Below are 16642 nucleotides of genomic sequence, written 5' to 3'. Positions count from 1 at the left end.
ATAATCATAGCGTTATGACGCGTTAAATGTAATCGTTTAACTATAGGCGCGTCAATGGAAAATGTTCCCTTTTCACTTCAAACGGTCTTTATTTTTGGTATGCGATAAATAGAATATTAAATTCGTGTAAGTCCCAGAGGCTCGCATAATATATAGAGGATATTGAATGAGTGTAAGTTCAATACTGAATTTATTGCACGAGTTGAATAAAATTATATTATGCGAGCCTTTGGCGAGCATAATATTATTTTATACAACGAGTGCAATAAATTCAGAAATGAACTTACACGAATTTAATATTCTATTTATCACATACCAAAATTAAATACAGTTTAAAGTGAAATAAGAGTCATTTTTCATTGACGCGCCTATAGTATAACGCCAACATTTAGCGCGTCTTTACAGTATGTTTGTATAACGCTAATGACGTGACGTCAAAATATATGCACGGCCGTGCAATACCATATTTACGGAGTCGCAAAATCGGCACGGGTGTGTGATAAAATTGTATTCAACTCGTTTAATAAATGCAGTATTAAACTTACACTCATTCAATATCCTCTATTTACGACACCAAGGTAGTAGTTATCAGTGAATATACACAAAAGCCAATCAAAAATAGCTGCTATGCAAACATTAAAAAGTCATTTCCCAGTCCATTCAGTTCAAAGGCACAAGTCAGACCCATTATGATTGAAGTATAAAGGTACTTTTTCCAAAGTTCTGATGTATTAAGTCCGGAAATATAGTAGGATTTTCTTAATTTGGAAGCGGTTAAACGGAAAATAGTTTCTGCCTTTATTAACAAAATAACCCAGCAAACATGTCCATAAGGGTAACATATAGACTATATCTGGGCATACACATATTCGACATTTATGGGGACATATGTGAGTTGACCCACATAGCACGCGTGTCGCTTTGTAGCGGCAACTTGTACCTCTTACCTGCGAAGAGGTGTCCCCTCCCAAAGACTGAGAAGCTTTTGAAATCTGAGATTGAAAATGGTGATGTTTCCAAAACTTTTCAATGCCCTCTAAGGTAGCTATTTTGATGATTCAACATATGCACTCCTTTATGATATATTCGGCATCAAATTACAATTAGGACGTATTTTCTTATCAGATAATATATTTTCGATTTTTATGGTAACTTCATTAATAAACATGTATTAATATAATCGACAATAATGATTAGAGTGTCATTATCTTAATAAATTTATTGCATGTAGTCATGTCTGACTTTGTAATTCTGTGCTAAAGAGCATTACGGTCATTATTTCATTGTCAAGTTGAGCTGAATTGACAACAACAATAAGAATTTCTTAATAGTTAAGGACACTTTCTCTAATCATGTCCGAAAACTTGTGATTAATTTGCGACTTTTACCGGAAATTATTTTTTTCTCAAGAAAATGAATCACGTGAAACCTCAACTTTCACTTATTGTAATACAAGTGAATTGATCGTCAGTTTTGTGACCTTCCTTTTAACACAACTAATCAGTAACGTTATGTATTGAATTGTATTTTATTTGTGGTTTTCAGCATGCTCTTTTTACAAGAAAATAAGTGAACAATAAATGTAATGTTTCAGTTGAATACTTGTAATACATTACGTGTGAATCACTTAATTTTCCCCATCACTGTATACAATATGCACGTCGTAGCCAAATCTATTACAAGTTGCTTTTGATTGGAGGATTCAATGAGAAAGCAGGTTATCATAATGGTAAATTGACAAACTTTTTCTTTCAGATATAACCTATTTTTATTTACCCAAATTTTAAAAACAGTTACTACAAGTTATGTTATGCAATTTCAAAATGCACTCTCAGAAATCAAAATGCACTCCCAGAAATAAAGTGTCATCTTTGTTAACTTTTCGTGGCGAAATGAAGTCTCAAATAGTAATCGCCGTGACAAAGCAGATAGCTCGTGACATCAGTTCACCAGGCCACCATTCAGCCTATTGGAAAAATTGTTCGAGGATAAAACTTTAAAAAATAAGATTAATAAACAAATAAATAAAATTAAAAATAAAAAAGATACAGCAGTGTAAACTAAATGCATATGTATTTAAATTGCATAGAATCTGCAATTTCAGATTTTGGTTTGAACTGTGCACACGTTAAGTAAATAAAAACAAAAACAACTTATTTTTGATGCAATCAACAATTTATAACGCGCGTACATATTTCACAAGAGTGCTCTTATTTTTACGTTGGTGCATTTCAGAGATTGATCGTCAAATAAAGTTTACGCAAATATGACGTACATTTCTATTTACGGTGAATCTACAACGTTTGGACATGCGATGTTAGATGTACCATTATATAATTACTTATTCTCAAGTTATATTTGATACATGTACATACATTTGAAAATTTATAAAAAGATAAAATGAATTGAGCTGGATACATTACTACTCGATGATGAAACTGTTTTAAATATTTTTTAAAACTTACTTTTTTAAATTCAAAGTGATATAAGATAGGGCGTTTTACAAAAACATTTGTTTCGCGCTAAAATGATAAAACGTATGTTTATTTACAGGAATGTAATTAGTTTAGCAATTTGTTTCACTAGTGCCGCGTATGCACATGGAGGTAAATATTCTATATAATTAACTACGTGTAATATTTAACCTTAATTCAAACCAGCGTCATAACATCTTATGTGTAAATTAAAGACATACATTGACGCATACATTCTTTGTTCTAAACCAAGCAACAGCATAATGCGTTTAATTATTTAAATGCTATTTCTAACTGAAATTCTAACTGAAATGTGAAAAGCATCTGAAACTAAATTTGTAGTTGTAAGGAATAAAATGAATTATATTCACTAGTTCAAGTTCTTCTATTTTTAAACATCATTAAACTTCTTGTTATTCAGTTTTCAGCATTTTGCAAAACCTTAGCACAAATTAAAAGCATGATGATATAATACAAATGTACTGACATTTATAATCTAGGAGGAGGAATCAGTGCACATATAGGAGAGGTAGTTGTCCCACAGATTGGTACTATGAATGGAATTGCAACAAAAACAGAAGGTAAGAGCTAGTACAAAACATTTAGAGTTAAAACCAGGATGACAAAAGCGAATCCGATCTATCAACTTTATGAAAAAATAGTGTTTCAATAACAGTAAAAAGAATGACTTGAATACAACGCAAGATACGTTACAAAAATATAATATGCATGGAACTAGGCAGAAGAAAACCAAAATTTTCTCACGGAATTTTATTACCTACACAAACATTTAATAATTTAAATTTAACAATCTTTGATTAAAAGTCCGCACTGTTACCACTGAACAATTGAGATATAAAATGCAATTGTTTATTCCTTGACGCTTTTTAAGAACATTATTTTTACACACATGTTACATTGAATTATTTCAATAAAAGTTTCATTTTTTAAATTCAAAAAAAATTACGTATTGTGTCATTTTCTTCTATTATAGAAAGAATTATTAAAACTGATGCTGGAGTTACAGACGTTGCCCACCTAGCTCCGCACACAGTTGAATTACCGGCAGTAAATGTAGGGAATACTAAACTTACTCCTTCTGCAAATGCCATTCAAGGTAAAGGCCATCAATTCTCACTTGTGATCCGTTTGATAAACCTAAAACGATAAGTTCACAGTTTTTAAATAAATTCATTACATTTAAATTTATTACATTTAACACTGATTTTTCTTTGAAGTGAGCCGCTTTGCAATGTTATACAAGCAATTCTTTAAAGTAGAACTGTGCCCGAGTATGTTCGTAACAAAAGTCTATAAATGTAAATGAAATATAAAGAAAAATTATGCCTTTTAATAATGTTCTGACTATGTGTAAATTTCAAAGCTGACACATTACGATTAAAGATCGTTTGCCTTATTTTAGGCAGTCTTTTAAAAAGAAAACGTCGCCGAGTAAAACAGAAAAAGAACAAACGTTTAAAAGCAAAGCGAAAGGAGAAAAGACAAGAACGTAGAATGCAAAAGAGACTGAAAAACAAACAAAAAAGGCAAAATTTGAAACAATTAAAGAAACAGAAATTAAAACTAGCCAAAACCGGAAAGAACCGAGGTGATTATGTTAATTATTTGAATTTTTACTAGACTAGTTGCGATATTCAGAAGCAAATTTGTACGCATGCACCAAAACCAGCCATGTAGCTTTTAGAATATGCGGAACCAGCTTGTTAGAATTAAACGTTTTAGCATCCTTGCCGTTATTTCAATACATAATGTAGCTTATACGCTTTTGTTTTACGCTATTAACATATATACGATTAAAAGTTGAATCTCACATGTGTAAATTGGATTAAGTCTATTTCACTTTTGCCAGATATATTCAAGTGCCTAAATATCACAATATATTGAATAGATATTATCTACCATAAATATACCAAAACATCCCAATAGGCAATTTTTATAATCATCAAAGTCTACAGAACAGTCTTAGACTGAGCAATGTACTTTTCTTTTTGTCAAGATTCTAGGGTAAAATGATTGACCCATTGTTCCATCATAAGTAAAATACAGTAAAATATTGTCAGGATTTCATTTAAAAGTTAAAACTAGCACGCGGATATTCTTCTTACCAACAGCCAGAAGTCTTCTACCAAAACGGACTGACAGTTTCTTCAAATCAATATCTCATGTAAGCTTCGAAGACTGACCTCTACGACAGACGCACTTCCAACATGACTATAATATTTATCTCCCTGTTACTCGTGTTTCACCGAGTGCCATTTCCTGCAGCTAATTAGGGATGTTAGGGGTACAGGTGCCATCTTCGTGTTTTTTCTCTACCAGGCCACACGTCATGTTACAATCGCATATACATGTCAATAGTCATATGAATGGACATCATTGCCAAGTATTGAGCATTAACTTATAAGCCAGATTTACTCAGCAGACCCCTTTTAGCTCTATTTAAAGCGTATGAACCCTTATAGAAAAAAGATCACCTGAAAGAAAAAAGAAATACTTTAAACCTTTTTTACTTTGTTTATCACAACTTTTTCAAATTTGAAGAATTATATACTATCGAAGATAAAACTTTAATAAATAAACTTATTAGTATTTTGTTAATGAAGTGGTATCTAAAACCTTTTAACACTAATATGCATGGATTGTTTGTTTGCTTGTAAAATATATACTGTCATTCGATATACATATGTTCAGTTATATTTTGAAAATGTCAAGAGTGTTTCCATAAACATATAAATTATATGTTAGGCGTTCTCCATTAACTTAAAAACACCCAAAAATGACCGCCGTTGCTCATTGTTGTATTTATTATAAAATAATGCTTACTGTGGTTCACTTGATCTAAACCTACGATAAAAATTAAGGTATGAACGTTTGAAAATAAATGATACATATACTTCTTAGCGAAATGAGAGGTGAATTCACTGTTACTGTAGATGTTAACGCACACGATAAATAATCTCTTTGGTAATTATTTACCCTAAAGTTTGTCAATATTTCTAATAAAATGTGCGCGAGATGAAAGCTGTAAGTAAATTTTCGTTTGAAATTAATGTCCATTAAACATGTATTTAAATAAATCACTTTATATTTAGATACATTTTTAATACAGTGGTTGAATTGAATGTTTTTTCTTTATGTATTTCAGGGGACAAGAAAACAGCTAACAAGTCAGTGAAGTGGAACAATCGTCGATTAAAAATCATTGAACGTATGCGAGCGAGGAAAGCAAAATTAGATATGAAAAAGGAACAAGATGCTTTTCGAAAAGCAAACAAACAACGCCAAAAGGAGAAAACAGAAATTCAAAATGCACTATTTAAAAAAGAACACTCGCTGACAAATAAGTTTAAAATATTTAGCACTACTAAGGAAGGGAGACATAAGCTAAATGATACACCTATGAAGTCTAGCACTATTTTTGACAAGATAACTGAAAACGAGTTAAATGCTGTCACCAATAAAGAACGTTTATCATCAAATGTAATAAATACAACAAGAATTACTGACAAAATAAATCTACTGAATGAAACAAGTATTGCTGATGCGAATATGAAGAATGGTACAGGAATAAATGAAAATAATGGCATATCCCTTAGTAAAAATGATGAAAATGGCATAAGTAATGTTGGATCAACGAAACCTGTTGTGTCTGGATTTACTATCAATGAATTGCCAGTTTTAGATCTTACGAGTGTAATTGACCCTAGAACGCAAATGAACACCTTTGGAATAGAACCTGGCTTCCCTGCTGATCCATTAAAATCAGAAAATGTAGGACCAGGTATACCACTTGGAATGGCGAACATCGGAGACAGTTTGTGGGAACCATTTGACCAAAATATTGGTTTATCGAATAGACAGTCGTCAAGTGATAATGAAGTTCTAACAGGCAATATTGATGCTAATATGGGTATACCCTTGGGACCAATCGAAACCGGAATGAATGCTCCATTTAATCCAATAGATGTTGGACAAGATCTTCCTAGTAAACAAACAGGTAGATTAAAAATACCTTTAGAAAAGATAAACATAGGAAATATCATTCTTTTAGAACAACATGGTATCGCAAATGAAAGTACAAACAATGATCATACGAATTTTAACTCAGACAGTCAGTTAAATCATGTCGAAAAGTTGCCTAATTCAGCATTCGATATAAACGGTAATGGTTTTCCATTAAGTCCGGTGACCAAATTTACAGAACTTAAAGAGGACAAACCAAACCCTCATATAAAGAATGGCTCACATATGGGGCAAACTTCAACAAATTTGCTATCCGATCAAAACTCAAATACCATGGGAGAAATTCTTAGGAATGTCACAACTGACTTGACAATTCATGCAAACAAACCGAATTCTCCGTCAATTGAAACCATTAACTCTACAATAACATCCAATCAATTTGAAATACTGAATAATGCAAACCAATCCGACAGCAGTACTAATGAAACAGGTACCCCTGGCAGTACTCCAAAGATAAATGCTATTGGAGAACCGTTAGGTCCAGTAGATATAAATCAACAAAACAATACTGTCGAATCAGGTTTCAATCCCGTATTTTCCGAATTCGGAGAAGCAGCTGTGTTTCAGTCAGTGGATCTCAATCAATTCTTTTCAAATGGAAATCGGAACGATTTGGACGGAAACAGTCCCCTATCGATTCAAACGCCAGAACCAACCCAAGATAACGGAGGTTCAATTTCAGGTATAATGACACTTAATGGCGAGATAATGCCAATAGCTGGACAACCAATGGCAGAACGGCCTAGTTCCAATGTACCATTTGTCTCACCTAATACTGCAACAAGCAAGTCTACGCTACCAAAATCTTCTCTTCTTGGTGTACTTTTTGAGATTCAAAGATCATTGAGACAAGGAAAAACAGATTGACCTTTATAGTGTTTAAAGAAGTACATTTGTAGCTGTTGTTCCGGGCTAGTATAAGAAAATGGCAGAAATGCATAACATTCATTTATTCAAGACAAAAACATTTTGTTTTTTGCTGAATCAAGATTTTATCAGTCAAGTTAGTATGCTGAGAATAAATAATGGTAACGCATATCATTTTAAATGTTGTTGCAAATTTAATCGATTTTGATAACATGAAACAGTTATGAATATAATAATGATACTTTTCCTCTACAAGTGTTAGATTGTTACACTTTTATGTACATAAATTATTTATTACCACTGTGTTTTTTTCGTAACTTATGCCAAAGCAATGACGATCATAACAAATTGCTTAATTATGTTAACAACAATACCATTTTCAATTTTAAACCCGACTGAGCAGGAAGCTTACAAAGGTAGATAAATCAGAAAGAATGTTTGTATAGTTGTACAGAAGTTACTTCCCTTTATTCAAATTTGTTTCAAATTTCTAGAAATGATCAGACATCAATCATTTTATCCTTTGTGATGATATCATTCTCCAATCCCATAACGTGGTAATAATCGTCAGTAAACATCAGTCACTTTCACTTAAATGATAGTTATTTGTTCAAAATTGTGCATTAGCCTCCTTTATTTGATCGACACTGTTTCATTTCATCTTATTTTTTTATCAAGGAAATTTGCACTTGCACTACATTTCACAAATAAAGTCGGTAAACATAACTGAGAACTATCTTTAAACGAATAATTCATAATTAAAGACAAACTATGGATGCTTTAAACTGGTAATAAGCACATATGTTATCGATGTTTGTATAATTTCTCTTTAGTATGTCTAATGACCAATTTGTAGAAAAATCAAGATGGAAGAGTTAAAATTTGGCCAGCTAACAGTTTAGACCCTTTCGCAGAATTCGATTATCCTAGAGCTTCTTTACTGGTGACCAAGTCTAATTAACACGGGAAGGGTAACATGATAAGTATGTTAAGCACGTTCTTTTGACATGCTACCAATAAAGCAATATTATATCACTGTAAGATATTACTTACTAGTATATACTTCAAGGATCAATTAAGTGCAATGATACTCCTTGCACTAAGTGGATTTCTCACGTACGCCCACCAAGTGATAAAACAATTAGGAAGTGGCTAGCCGTACGGGCCCGTACGACTAGCCAAAAGTTCTAGTCGTACGTGAGTCACGTACGACTAGCCAGGACTATCTGTATTGTCTAGCCGTACGGCACTTTTCAAAATTATATGGAAGTCGAACATGCACATGTTATTTTGTGCCTCATGATTTTGATTTGTTGTTTTACTTGTATGAAAGATGAATTTTTGTAAATTAAGCACATGGATCGAATAAATAATGATCGGAGTGGGATAAATAAAAAGAACATTGAAAAAAAAAAAAAAAAAAAAAAAAAAAAAAAAACGGTGAAAAGCAAAAATAATTGTATCATTTTCAAATACAGTAGATAAATATCGAACATGAAAGCACAATCAATTAATTAGCCTTAATTAAAGCCTACCAAGGGACTGACTATAGAATTTTAAAATGCGTTTCACGGAATATGCAAACTTTCCTTAATGATGGATAAACTTCTATATATTATCAGAGCCCAACAACAATAATTTTCGTTTTTTTGTTTCATTTTAAAGGTGTCAAAAATTAAACTTAATGAAACCAAAAAAGGACTATTATCAAAATTTTGTAAATTATTTCATTTGGTGTTATTTAACTGCGACCAAACGCTATTTTTTTCTCGACGTCCTGAGATGACAAAAATCGATATTCATACTTTTTTACTGTAGCCAACAAGTCGATTAATCTCTAAAAAGTAAACATACGAAGACAATTGCTGTTTCTTGGTTAAAATCCTCGCTTAAAGTCATTTTTGAAAATGCCGTACGGCTAGCCAATACCGTGAGTCCTTGCTAGTCGTACGTGACTCACGTACGGCTAGAACTTTTGGCTAGCCGTACTGGCCAACAATTTACCATCTTCAGCGTATATAGGCCACAATGTGATTAATTAAAGCTTTAGATGATAGTTGGTTGTCAAATCGGAGCTTAACAAAGCATTCGATAAGGAATGTAATTGTGAATGGCCGACAGCAAACTGAGGGTTATGCAATGATTAAATACATAACTATCATAAAACGAAATTCTTGTAAGTTTAAAAGGATCTCGCACATCAGTAAATTATATATGCGTTTATTATTTATTCTAAGAGCAATTGTATACTCTTTTCTAAGGCATATATTAATATTTTATAAACATTTACTTATATAATTCATATATGTAAAGATTAGATATATTAAATCGCATTAGAGTTTATTTTCCTTTCTTAGACCAATTGCACATTAATCATTTTCATAAAAACGTTTGCCTTTTACAGATACATACACTAACATGACGAAATAAATACAGGCACGAACTGTGCAATGTCAACACTATAAATGTAAAGATATTCTCTATATTTTCTACACTATTATATTTGCCATTACATCTTAAACCGTCTGTAACCTTAAAATACGATACTGTCTGTTCCAGTATAATGTTCTGCTAAGATCCTTTACAGTCTCGTTGTAGCTGGCGTTTATGCACGTTAATGTCGCTTTTATTTAAAACCTGTATCATGATCTGGCCAGAATAAATGAAGATTGACAGCCCGCAGTGCAGTTAAAACTTAGAAAACCGGAAGAACGGAAACCCATAAATATCTAACTTTTTATGCTGTCCAGATTTTGTTCCTGTATTTTGCACTATAATTTTCCTTTAGATACAATATATGTTGTAATAAAGTCGGGTTCAGAATACCAAACGCTGAGTCCCATTTTAAAGAAGATTTCATTTCATGATTTGTTGACACTATGAACGCCAGATTATGCATCTGATACTCATAAATCTGAATGAATAACGATATTGCATCAGATAAATAAAACAATAACTGAACTATGTTATGACATAATATTGATAGATTCCTAAATTTTAACCTCAAACATTGGCATGCTCTCTTTTGTTAATAAATATGTTGTGGCGAAATTCTTATTGTATCTACACATCTGTTAATTAGAGTTAGACTATTGTATTGAGGTAGAGCATCAGATACTTTAACTTAGTACATGTATATGATAGATACATCAACATCAAGGGAATTTAGATGTGGCATCTATTACAGACTAGTATAAGTAATTGGAGATGTTGGGTCAGATTTTGCAATCTCTTAATGTAATTTAACGTAGTAGCTTTGCATTGCCCGTTAAAAATCTGGTTTATGCATTTGATTTTGTTTACCTTCTTCCATAATTTAATTTATCTTTAATAAGATTTAAGTCAATAATTTAAGACTGAAAAAAAGCCAAAGCTATTTTACAATAGTGGATTTAGAGCATGTTAGAGGCTTATCACTTGAGGAGGGCATCATTGCATGTCATTAAATTTGCCTGTCTTCTTTATATGGTCAATGTCGTTCTTTCAGAATGCCCTTCAAAAGACAATTTCACATTTTAACCATACATAATTAATAAACGTTTATACAAACTACTTCAGCTTTAAACTGCAGACCTTTCTCAAGTTCACATTTCTTTTATCAAAAGACAAACCCCAAGCAAAAAAAGGATGTTTGAGTTGTTCACAAATATAACGAAGCAAAGAAGTTAGAAATTATATTAGATCTATTAGTATGGGAAACTAATATATGAAGTAATTTCTGGGAATGTTTGTCAATACCGTATCCGTACACTTTGAACTTTTGCAACGTATCTAATTAATAAAGGTGGACTTTTAGCTTGTCTTGTAACCAATACCAAAATGTATTCAGACCTCTTCATGTTAGGGGGATGAGAAGACTGCAGCTGCCATGCATGAAGCTGCAACATGTTCAATTTGCCTTGTTGGGCGACCTTTCCTGTTTCCTTTTCGTATTATATTATTTTATCATTTTCGTTTTTATACAGGTCTTTCTTTTTTATGACATGTAACATAACTTTCTTATAACTGAATCCGTATTTAACGTATGTGTTTTGTTTTTTTGGTTTTCGGGCTGAAAATATAGATTTCTCTAGAGAAAAGAAATAGCCGCTTCATTTAATTATGTAAGCTTGAATGTCATAAAAACAAGAAAACATTTTTAAGACTTATTTGGCTTTATCCATACGATGAACAATACGCTTTTCATAAAAAAGAAGATGGGGTATCGGATACATAAAATGAGATATTTTATCAGCTCCTTCAATAATTTGATATGTAAATTTCAGTCAGTAGCTTAAGAAAGGGCACTGTCCGTTTTAATGTGATGCTTTTCTGAGTTCATTGTTATTGTCATATAGTGTTTGCCTGTCTGAATCAATGTATAACAGTTTGTCTTTGTATGTCTTAATAAGTCATTGACTGCATCCATAATTGTTTAGCTGTTTATATGCATGCGTGAATATATGGATGGATTGATGGATGGAGTGATGTTTATATAAAGTCCTAAAGATCGCAGAATACTTTATATAAAAGCAAATCACAATATCCTACATTTCTATTAGAAATAATCAGGGAAAAGCCGAGATTAAAATCTTAACATTCCATTATCACATTCAACGTCTTGAAGGAGCTATGAGCAATTATAAAAGATATACCAATTAAAGAACCGTAATAAATGTAAGATTTGAAGCTATACTAAATATATATTATTAATAATTCTATGTCTGCTGTGAATTCAATTACCGTTTCTGCAAATGGTATTTATTCAAATCAATAGAGATATGTAATATATTATCGCCTCGTCTTTCGACATATAAAAATTCTAAAAGGAACCATATTTACACAAAATAAGTTTTGTTATTTCGTTTACATTTATTTAGATCATCATTTTGTAAAACAGAGGAAAAGCTAGTTATTTTCGTATTCGTCAATGAAATCTTTTGGAATTAAAACATTCTCTGAAGCTATGATTATCTTTTGGCGCCTTCTACAGTGTGAAGTGATTTTTAAAGAAAATAGTTTTTCAAGCTTATTTTTCTAAAAACCTGGGATCAAATTATATTTTTTCTTTTTTTGCGAGAAATTGTATTTACTGAAAATTGAAATTATTGTGTTTAAAGCATAAGGATGGTCATTATTTTCACATGAATTCTTTCATGGTATCTATCGTATGTTTACGGCATCTTATCGGAATACAAATGTACATTAAAACATACTTGTTTTTTGGTGTAATAAACTAAATGGTAAGTGTGCACTTAAATATACACATAACATGCCTATAACGTATCATATCTTTGAGCTTATAAATATACTCGTATGTTTTGATAATCCTTGCGAAGAAAAAATGTAATAACTAACCAGGTCAATATTTATGATACGTTTACATCAGCTGTTAAATAGTGAAAAACCTATAATGTAATAGCTTATGACATTGACATGTCACACAGTTTGTGCAAGGCATCCATAAATCATATTCGTATTTAGCGTGTAGACAAATGTTCGTTTTGCTTTGTATAATATATTCTAATTCCTGACTTAACATCAGACTAAAATGAATGAAACAGCATAATAAATGGAATGGTTATTGACCTCTCTTTTGAAATGAAATAGATTAGTTCTGCTATGGTAAGTTTGAACTGCTTATACGACATCGGAATTCCATCCACCAGATTCAAAATGTAAGGTTTGTTTCGTGACAAAATATCAACCCCTTGAGAGTTTCTGTTTAACAGTTTTTAAAGCTGAAAAAGGAAGAAAAAGAAGAAAAGAAAACTTAAACAAATCGTTCAAATATTTCAAGACATAAGATAATACGACTGATATTAAATCTCATTTTAAAGATCAAAAACTGATAAGTTTCTGTTTATCATATTTGTTTTTATGCTAAAATTGCTAGTCTTTATAATCTTTACTATCATGTTTTTGTTAACTGAAAATAACCTTCAATTATTCTCTGTCTTTCAAGTTTTTGATTGCTCCATTGATTACTTAATTTTCACGTATCAGATTTAAACAGTTATATTGGTTTGCGATAATAACAACAACTCATTTGAGAGTTCTGGTAGTTTTAATATTTTGATCATTCTTAAATCTGTCCAAAATTTAGAGCAAAAAACAGTTCATTTGTCTATTGTGTTTAGTTACGAAAACGTAGAAAATATGTCAGTGATAATAATTAAAATATTCTTGAGACATTAGACACCAAGACTTATGTAAATTGTTATTCTAAAGATCAAAAAATAGGAATGAATATTTGAAGCTCATAAATAATTCGTTCGAGATACTTATTAAGAATAGAATATTCAAACATTTTTTTTTTATCATTCAAAATGTTAAGTATTGCATCGTGAATTTCAAGATATACTATGCTCAAATTTCATATTTGAAAATATTTATAATTGCTACACAGTCTCTTTGTAATTATAAAATAAACATGTTTTAACTTCACACAAAGTAGATATATATTGTGTTTAAAATTCTACACACTATAGGTGGTTACAATAAGAATATATAGTGTCATTTAAAAAACTGGCAGTTTTTTAAGAAAAGACCAATTTTACTTGACCTGTAATAAGGAACGCAGCTTCCAATACATAATTTATTCATTCTTTTATTCAAATTGGACATATTCGATAAGAATTACATAGATATCAATAAATTTCTGCGATAAAAATATTTTACGCAATGTTGAGCATATTATATCTTTAAATGATATGAAAACCGCGTACTGGGAGGGGATTACAACTGTCACAATGGGAGCTTTTTATATAATCGGGTTTAGATGAATGTTTGTGACTTATAATAAAATGTTTAGATTTGTATCAGATAAACATGTAAATTATTTCTGTCGAAGCAAACCGAGAGACACGTGATTTGACATTGTTAACATGCTTCATTTAAATATTTTATACCAACGTTAATGATACAAGCATATGCAATGGTTAAATAAAATTGCATTCAGTCATTAGTTACATGGCCAGTGAGTACCGTTTTGGAAATGTAAAAATACAAATAAAAAGTTTGAAGTTTTGAGTCCTAAAGGTCCTTCAGTAAACGGCTGTGCTTCGGTGGTACAAATGAGAAGGAAAACAATGCTTAAGAACGAAAGCTGCAATACTTGGTTATTTCATTATATGTTGTGTATTCTATGTCTTTCTCTTGTGTTGATTTGATGTGCCTGGCGTTGTCATTTTAATTCTATAGATTTTATTATGGACTGTCAACGCTTTCTCACTATATTTAAGTTACATATGTTAAGATTTTATTCACATTTTATATTTTACCTATTACATATCGTGTAGTGATAAAATCATTCAGATTTTGTCTTTTGTCCGCAAAAATATTCTGAAATAAGTTAAAAACAAGTCTTTAACCAATAACATTATTTGATAGCGATATCTTCTGTCTCGTAACTGGTTAATATGTAAGATATTGTCTGGCCTGTCACAGTGAGGAAGCCATGCAATATGAGTTTTGGCATTGAACTACTGAACTATTAAATATGTCTGCACACATGGATCACAAGGGAATAATTTCAAAGTCACTGTATGAGTTACAAAGTTACAAATTTGTCAGCAATCATTACATCTGTTCCTTACACCGATTGCTATCCAATAATTCATAAATAAAGAACACAAAAGCACTTGTCAGAATAGGAATCTACACATCGAACTGGCCCATTTAGAGTTCATCACTGCAAGCTGGTTAAAAAATATTAAATTATACAAAAAAATTCTTTAAATGAGAAAATGATATAAGGAAAGAAAGAAAAGAAAATAAAACAACCCGTCTTGCTTTGCTCTTGAAAGATTTTAAACGTTTGACACGAAAGGCACTTAGAAAAATGCAATCCCGGAGGAAATGTATTATACACTATGTAACACTTGTATTTTTTCTCTTCTAGAACTAGCGGACAGAACATGGTATTTATAAATGATAAGTTAATTAACAGATAATTTAAATTATCAAGAACTGTATTTTTGGCATTGATGAAATTAAATTACAAACGTGTGTACATGTGTATGTTTTCTTTTGTCTTCAAACGAAATACATTTTAATCCTGTTATAACAAAATGATACAATTCAAGTAGGCCTTTGTATGTAGGTTCAGTTGCGAAACTAAAATTTCAAATTCAGTCATTATGTGAATATTTAATAAATACGATTTATTTTATTGGAAGAGAAAATAAGACTTTAATTGTTTATTCTATTCTAGTATTAAACCTGAGAGACACATAAGCGTCTTATGAAGAAGTCAAATTTACATCTAAGCAGACGTAATCATGAATGGTCAAGTTAATGTATTTGTTTAAATACTAGGTAATATACTGTTGATTGCTAGTCTCTAAATCTTCTATATCTGTAGATATATTTACATTTTAAATTGTCATTATTATTATTAAACAGTCCGAAAATTAAAATTTTCCGTTTTTTTCAGTGCCTCTGATATTTTTAATATAACAGACTGTACGAAACATTAATCACATTATTTACATGAAATTTGTTTTTTAGAAGATTAATGTCTTTAATCATTATCAAGCAACATTACTTTCTTGGCTGAAGGTTGACACGAATTTTAGTGCGTTCTTATTTTTCTATTATCTTCAAAAACACGTTAAGGAAATGTTGATTTCTCTAAAGAATAAAAGTAACTATTTACAATTTGTGTATCTTTTACTTATATGGCGCCAATGTCAAGATAGTTCACAAAAGGGACCGAAAACATAATTATTGCTTGCTTATGAGTACGGTCGTCACGCACATTTAGAATGTTACCAACACAAAGTACATACAAGTTGTTTTAGAAAAAAGCAAACATGAGTGATGAAGCGTTAATGTGGACTTTATGGACATGTTTCTTCATTAATTAACTTTTAAAGCTTATTACATAATAATGCTAATCGAATGGTCTTAGCCTAAATTATATTGTACAAACGAAATAATTGCTTTATAAATGAATAAATAAAGTAATAATACTTCGCGCTTAGTTATTGAAAGACAATCAGCAATTTACATGAAAGGCACGAAGAATCATGCTCACTTAGAGGATATTCTAACACGTCTTGAATTCCTTCCCTTCTAGGTCTAGAGAACAGAACATGGTATTTAAAAATAATAAGGTAATTCTCAGTGTATTTGAATCAGGAACTGAATTTTATTTGGTTGTGATTTTTACGTCGTACAATCACAGTATGAACATACGGGCAACTGATTAGAACCACCACAGACGTTCCGTAAGCTAGCTGGATAAGTTCCTCATACGCAATAATTCAAAGTCA

The 16642-nt window shown here is 31.1% G+C and overlaps 1 protein-coding gene and 1 long non-coding RNA gene across 2 annotated transcripts; both read left to right on the top strand.

The window, feature by feature from the left end:
- The first annotated feature begins 2260 nt into the window (after nucleotides 1-2260).
- Nucleotides 2261-3055, top strand: LOC132739091 (uncharacterized). Its single transcript, XR_009626952.1, has 2 exons — nucleotides 2261-2606; nucleotides 2975-3055. It is a non-coding gene; the product is annotated as an uncharacterized LOC132739091 (long non-coding RNA).
- A 417-nt stretch (nucleotides 3056-3472) lies between these two features.
- LOC132739090 (MATH and LRR domain-containing protein PFE0570w-like) lies at nucleotides 3473-7685 on the top strand. Its single transcript, XM_060726741.1, has 3 exons — nucleotides 3473-3591; nucleotides 3898-4083; nucleotides 5641-7685. Exons 2-3 carry the CDS (start codon nucleotides 3990-3992, stop codon nucleotides 7383-7385), a joined length of 1839 nt encoding a protein of 612 aa, XP_060582724.1. The 5' UTR covers nucleotides 3473-3591; nucleotides 3898-3989; the 3' UTR covers nucleotides 7386-7685.
- Nucleotides 7686-16642: the final 8957 nt, after the last annotated feature.

Source organism: Ruditapes philippinarum, unplaced genomic scaffold (genome assembly GCF_026571515.1).
Source record: "Ruditapes philippinarum isolate M1 unplaced genomic scaffold, ASM2657151v2 ctg4073_1_1_1_1, whole genome shotgun sequence".
Taxonomy (NCBI): domain Eukaryota; kingdom Metazoa; phylum Mollusca; class Bivalvia; order Venerida; family Veneridae; genus Ruditapes; species Ruditapes philippinarum.
The sequence above is the reverse complement of the archived record's forward strand: the minus strand, read 5'-3'. Positions and strand labels throughout refer to the sequence as shown.